This window comes from Helobdella robusta, assembly GCF_000326865.2.
Source record: "Helobdella robusta unplaced genomic scaffold HELROscaffold_26, whole genome shotgun sequence".
Classification (NCBI taxonomy): Eukaryota; Metazoa; Annelida; class Clitellata; order Rhynchobdellida; family Glossiphoniidae; genus Helobdella; species Helobdella robusta.
In genome coordinates, this window is record NW_008704349.1 from 1,357,120 (window position 1) to 1,364,102 (window position 6,983).

Below are 6,983 nucleotides of genomic sequence, written 5' to 3' on the forward strand. Positions count from 1 at the left end.
TCACAAAACACACTTATCCAATTCTCTTCTACTTCTTTCCAGTTTAATTACTTCTTCGAATTTCGTTCGCTTGTTTGTTATCAGAAGAGAATGGAAGCTGCATCTGTTAGCGAATAAGATATCTGGATGGAGTCTGTAAATTTGTTAGCATATCCTTATTATAAAAAATACAGAGAGTGAAATGGTGTAATGGCTTAGTCGCCTGTTTGTACTGTTGCAGTAACTGCGTTCGAATGCAAATAAATCCCGCAAATCACATGAGTCGTGTCATGCACGGGTCTGCATGCATGCACAGTGCCCGTGTTAATGATACCTTAACTACATCCTACCTATCAGTGATGAAGAGAATTTTTTCTGGAATGACCTTCATCTTCATGGCCATAACCTTCAAAGTGAACTCTTCTGGAAGCCCTATGTGGTATTCCGGCTCTCTACCACACGTGGTCGATATCATCTTCAGGATGCACCTCGTAACTGTTGCGTGCGTGTGTGTGTTTGTGTGTGTGTCTGTATGTTTTTATAACTCTCAGAAATTATATATTAAAAAAAACAAAGTCTAGTATTGTATTAATCAATTTTTTTTTAATTTACTTATTTTTCGTTGTATCTCTAACCTCCGTAGTTGAAGGGATCTCTCGCGCCTACTAAATCAATGGCTGGTGGGGCACTTTTCTTATCATCTTCGTTTTTGTCATCATTATTTTTGTTAGTATTTTTGTTATCATCATCTTTAAGACTATTTTCATCATCTGACTCATCTATTTTGACATGACTATCATTGTTGCTCCTCAACTCATATCTCTGGTTGAGTTCTATTTCTGAATTTGAACCAGTCAACGGCCTATAATGGGAATGATTTGAATTCAAATTTTCCAATTTTGAATGTGGCTCATTGTGATTGTTCAGCATTTTTTCAGAACTCGCACCATTTTCGACACCGTGTTTCGATTCAGCGCTGTCGATTTTAACAATTACAACAGCAACATCAGGTTCTCCTTTGCTTAAATTCCTGCTCGATTTTCCTTCAGGAATGCTTTCTGCAGTCTTAGAAACCTGTTGTTGATCGTTTTGAATGGGTTCATCTACCTTCTTATCATCACCTTTAAACTCGAGTTTCTTATTTTCGGTTTCACTCGAATTAACGCTCGGCCTTTTCGCCCTATCTTTCTCACTTTTATGGCTGAAAATGCTTTTGATGCGGTTTTCATCGCTAGCACGCCGAATTGCTGAGCTGTTGACGCTCATCCCGCCAGCAATGTTTTTGTCGATAGGACTTGATACGTCAGCTCGGAAGCTGATCATTTTATTTCTTTGAGAGTTACTGCGCTGAGAGCCGATGGTGTTAGTTAGATCAGCGATCCTATCATCAAATGCCACCTCAGTTAGACGGCACTCTGATGCCTTACACTCATTAACACCAACTTTCTTCTCTTCATCTTTGGCCATCGAATTAAACTCATCATTTTCATCATTTAAATCGTCTGGAAAATATCTATCCTCACTAGAAAGATTGGCGCTGGCTTCGCTTCGTTTGGCTAAGCTGGCTTCTTCTTCGCAATCCAACGTCACTAAACTGTCGCTCAGCTCGTAGCTCAGCTCACCTTCATCTTTTTTAGGAACGTAGTCGACTACAATGTAGCTGATGTTCTTCTTGCTGAGGTAGGCTGTTGTTTTCGCTGCTTTGGCGTAGTCGAAATTTTCATCTGCTGCTATAACAACGCAATTCACCTGGAAGTGTTTATTATTTTGGATTTTTTGACTTGTAGAACCTTTTTATCAACTAATTATTCAACTAATTATTCAATTAGTTTAAGTTATTCAATTAGTTTCAAGTCGTAAGTAATTGAATAAACCATTTGACAGAGTCTATAAAACGACGCTTCAAATTTTCTAAAATGATACATAACTTATCAGAGTCAAATTACAGCGTATTGTAATTGATAAGAATAATAAAAAATTATTAATAATATAATTAATCAATTAATTAATTAATTAAATATTAACGACAGACCAGAGGATCAACCTCGTAATGTACCAGGGAATCGAACGTTTCATCTTCCTCTGTGAAGTCCTGGAGGAATAAAAAAAAATTATGAATCATTTTTATTATTTCATTTTAATTACGAATAAAATATAATAGAATGTAATTGGATAATAAAAGTTATCAAAAAAAATTAATTCAAAATAAATAAATACAAATAATAATCACAACAAGATAAAAATTTACTGGCAAGGAGATGCAGTCTATGCCGGCATCTTGGAGTTCGCTGGTCAGACAGTTGGAACCTACGACCAGCACCTTTCCATAAAAGTTCATCAGGTACTTCAGAGACTGGCTGGCTACGTAGTTAGAACATAAGATGTGATCCTGTTGACGTTGGTGACGATGATGATGACGCAATAATGATGATGATGATGACGATGACGTGATGATGATGGTAATGGTGGTGATGATGGTAATGGTGATGATGATGATGGTAATGGTGATGATGACGTGATGATGATGAGGATGAAGTTATGATGATGATGTATGCATAGATAATGATGTAATGACGATGATGATGTTTGTGCTTTAAGCACAAGTGTTTGTATATCACTAATGATAATAACGATGGTGATGACGACGATGAAGATGATGTGGTTGTGACTATGTATAGCATTAGATGTGGCTATGTATAATCATTAGAAGTGTATCTATGTATATCATTAGATGTGTATCTATGTATATCATTAGATGTGTATCTATATCAGGGGTGATGATAAGAATAGTGATGACGACGATGAAGATGATGATGACGAACCTTTGAAATGTCGGTTATTGAATGTTTTTTCAAAAAACTGTAGATCGAGTTAGTGGAATTCAAACTGTTATTACAATGCAGCCAGAGGGTTTTTTTACTCTGTTTCAGATAAACCAAAAACTCAAATTAGTTAATAAATAAATAAATAAAAAATTAATTGAAATGGATTATTAACTAAAATAATAATTGATATATTGTTTGTTCATACAATTAATCAACTAATCATTAGAAAATCATTTTAATAATCGCTGGCAATGACACAAAGTTTGATTAAATTTACGTGTGTATGTGCATGTATGTATCCATATCATATGTATATATGTGTGTGTGTGCGTGTGTGTGTGTGCGCGTGTGTGTGCGGGTATGTGTGTGTGTGTGTGTGTGCGTGTGTGTGAGAGTGTGACAGTTACCTACCTTAGAAAATTTCGCAATCACCTCTCTTGCTAATTTAACCTGACAGGACCCAAAAAAAGCTTGAGGGAAAAAAGTTGATGAAAATTATTTTACAACATCATCGTCGTCGTCATCACCACCACCACCACCGTCATCCTCATCATCATCGTCAGCATCACCATCATCATAATCGTCACCAGAGACTAACCATCATATGATAATATGACAGTATCAACTGTGTTTAGAACGTACCCAAGCATTTTCACATCCAAAATGGTGATGGCTGTTGGCAGAGCCAGAGACATGCGGACAGTGAACGACATTCTTTTTGTATTTCTATCTGTATTTCTATCTGTCTGTGTGTGTATGTGTGTGTGTGTGTTTGCATGTGTATATATGTTTGTGTATATGTGTGTATATGTTTGTGTGTGTGTATGTGTATATGTGTGTTTGCGTGTGTGTATATGTGTGTGTGTGTATATGTGTGTGTGTGTTTGTGTGTGTATGTGTGTGTCTGTGTCCGTAGTGTGTGTAAATGCAATTGTGTGGGTATGTATGTTAATGTTAACTGAGATGAATTACGCGCGATAGGAAAACCCTTTCTATAAACGAAAATTTTAAAAGTTTAAACGTCTGGAGGTGTTTTTTTTTGACGATTCAAAAACAAATGACGCCACTAAAGTATACAGATTTTTTGGTTTGTGCAAAATGTAAACATTATTTTTAGATAGTTATATTTAAAATTTTCATATTATATATATATATATATAATTTTTTCTCTCAAATGTATGACATTTTTACAGGATGACGTATTAGCTCAGACGGTAAAGGTGTCATGTAGTAGTAGAGAGAAAAAAAATGTAAAAGTAGCCAAAACTCGAGCCAACCGTGTTCGAATGCATTCTGAGAAGAGTAACACGTTGCTAGCTTGTTACGTAGGTAGAGACTTTTATAAACTGCTAGTCAATATTTTCTTCCAACACCATTACCACATCATCATCGTCGTCGTCGTCTTCATCGTCGTAAAATCTGCTATAGTAATAGTTGTAATAATAATAATAATGATAATAATAATAATAATGATTATGATGATGATAAATCGATATTTTCCTAGTAAAGGTAAATGTTGACCAATAGGTTTATGTTTATCTTGTTTGTTTTCAGTCAACCAATCAATGACGAGGATGATGATTATGATGATGATGACGATGATGATGATGATGACGTGGGCACTCGATCAATTCATCCAGAAACACATATCCGCCTTATGAAAGGTTATCGTGATTTCTGAAACAAACAGCAACAACAACATCGACAACGACAAAAACGACAACTACATCAACTACAACAACAACAACATCAGCTACAACAACTACGAACTATGCGAACACTGCTCTTTATTCAATAGTAAATAAAATAAAGTTAGAATTGATAAAATGGCAATCTAATAACAATAACAACAACAACAACATCAACAACAATAATAATAATGACAATAACAACAACAACAACAACAGCTGGAACTCTAACGTTAAGGAGTTAATTCTTCCGCGTGCTACAATGTCACGATATAATAAGAATCATAATAATATGAATAATAATAATAATTATTATTATTATATCTATAATTCATTATTATATTTTAAATTAATATTACTATTGTTGTTATTATTTATACAATTATCAACCCATCGAAGACAATAACATTAAGATAGCTTAACGATTGAGGTGGATAATAATATTTTTTATGTCATAATATTATTATTATTAGTATTATTATATTATTTATATTATTATTATAAGCAGTAGTTGTAGTAGCAGCAGCAGAAGCAGTAGAAGCAGCAGAAGCAGCAGCAGCAGTAATAGTAATAGTAGTATCATCATTATTATCATCAATTTTATTACTTTCGTTATTGTCGCAACAAGATGTTAAAAAGTTCAACTAGTAGTAGTAGTAGTAATTATTTGAGTATTATTCTTATGATTATTGATAAAGATGGCGCTGTTGTTGTTGTTATCTCATGCGTCGTCACGAGCGGGCATCTAAGTAGGTTGGCAACATTTGGCCCCAACGTCTTAGTCTTCCTGATATCACCATCATCGTCGTCATCTTCACACCACCATTATCATCATCACCATCATCACATCCCCATCCTCCTCCTCCTCATCATCATACCCCATTACTATCATCATCGTCGTCGTCATCATCTTCATTACTATCATCATCACCATCATCGTCGTCATCGTCGTCATCATTCTAATAATAATAATCGTACCTAGAGGAAGAATTTTTAAAACTTTTTGACCTACATGGTTATGTTATACTAGATTTTTAAATATCACGTTCATCTTTGTTCTCTTCCATACGGCGGTCAATCTTTTTATTACCGCTACATTCGCAATCAACAACAACAACAACAACATTACCATCGTCGTCGTCATCATCATCACCAGAGTCACGTAATCGTCGTAATAAAACCAGCTCGATTCATCTTCTTTAATGTCAATGCAACAGCCCGTTGGTTTCAGCTGAATTGTTAAGTTGAGCATTTTATAACTAACTGAAGTGAGATAAAAAAAAATTATTAACTGTTTTGATAGGAAGCTTTAATTCGTTGTAGTAAAAATTACTTTCACTAATAGTTGCAGTACTAATTACTTAGGAGTATATGAAGTGTAATATTTGCTCGAAAAGCTAAATAAGATTGAAAATTAGATTTCTTCTTGGCCCTCTGTATCAAGGTTCTTCTGGAAAATTTGTCTTAAAACATTTATAAATTTCAAAAACTTACTTATTTGAATATAATATGTTAATTAGTTAATTTAATTATTATCCATATATGAATACTTTATGCTAATTAAAGGGCAGTGAGACACATTCTACTTACGTCATTTCAAGATGCGCCCTCGCAAACGCCATCTGCTGACGTGGTTGCTTCTTGCCATTTTGGGTGAGTTTTATGGTGAAAAAAAAGTTTTTTAATTGAAAATCAAAAGAATTATTAAGACTAAATGAGCCAAACAACGCCGTTAAGTATTTTATTACTGTCTGAAGTAATGTAAAAAGTAACTGTAGTGAGATGAGATAGCGGATAAATTGAACAATCGATCATGACAAATGAGTGTTAAATAGCGAATTAACTTTTGTAATTTCAAACTCATTCTGACAAAAGCACTCAAAGTTGAAGGAAGAAAAGATGGTGGTGGTGGTGGTGGTGGTGGCGGCGGTGGAGGCGGTGGCGGTCTCCCAGGCAGCGGGAAATCCGGCGATGGGCCTCCCAGCGGTGGACCTCCCAGCGCTGGACAGTCCGCTATCAGTTTGATCAACATTAAAAACGACAAAAACAAGGACAAAAACCAGATTGGTGGTAGCTTCAGTAACGTCGGTGGCTCTTATAGCAGTCTCGGAGGAAATCCATCTGTTGGTGGTGCAGTTGTGTTCTCGTCATCGGGCGGAAGCAACAAGGGTGGTCATGATGCCAAAACTTCTGGAAAGAATAAATTTTACGACAACGACGACAGCCACGGTAGCTGGGAAAAGTTTGGAGGTGGTGTGAAGATGAGTAGTTACCAACTGGTTGATAGTAAATTTGGAGGAAGTGAGAAGTTTGGAAACATGAAAGATTTGCTTGGCAATCAAGGTGACAAGGTAGATAGCAAAACGTTGATAAATCTAATAAGCGGACTCGGACTTAGCCAAAACAAGCAAGGTCTGAACAATGATTTCATTTTTTTTACAAAACTTTAAAAATTTAATTTCTTCAAAATTTTAAAACAAAAAATGAAAAT

General features: G+C 35.2%; 2 protein-coding genes across 2 annotated transcripts; one reads left to right on the plus strand and one right to left on the minus strand.

Annotated features, from left to right (window-relative positions):
* Positions 1 to 3,517, minus strand: HELRODRAFT_173390 (hypothetical protein; the record flags this gene model as incomplete). Its single annotated transcript, XM_009020000.1, has 8 exons — positions 1 to 133; positions 330 to 474; positions 615 to 1,728; positions 2,012 to 2,071; positions 2,228 to 2,368; positions 2,802 to 2,900; positions 3,216 to 3,274; positions 3,403 to 3,517. 8 exons carry the CDS (start codon positions 3,515 to 3,517, stop codon positions 1 to 3), a joined length of 1,866 nt encoding a protein of 621 aa, XP_009018248.1.
* A 2,576-nt stretch (positions 3,518 to 6,093) lies between these two features.
* Positions 6,094 to 6,942, plus strand: HELRODRAFT_173391 (hypothetical protein; the record flags this gene model as incomplete). The annotated part of the gene is made up of 2 exons (XM_009020001.1): positions 6,094 to 6,145; positions 6,368 to 6,942. The coding sequence occupies 2 exons, from the start codon at positions 6,094 to 6,096 to the stop codon at positions 6,940 to 6,942; spliced, it is 627 nt and encodes a 208-aa protein (XP_009018249.1).
* Between the last annotated feature and the right edge of the window lie 41 nt (positions 6,943 to 6,983).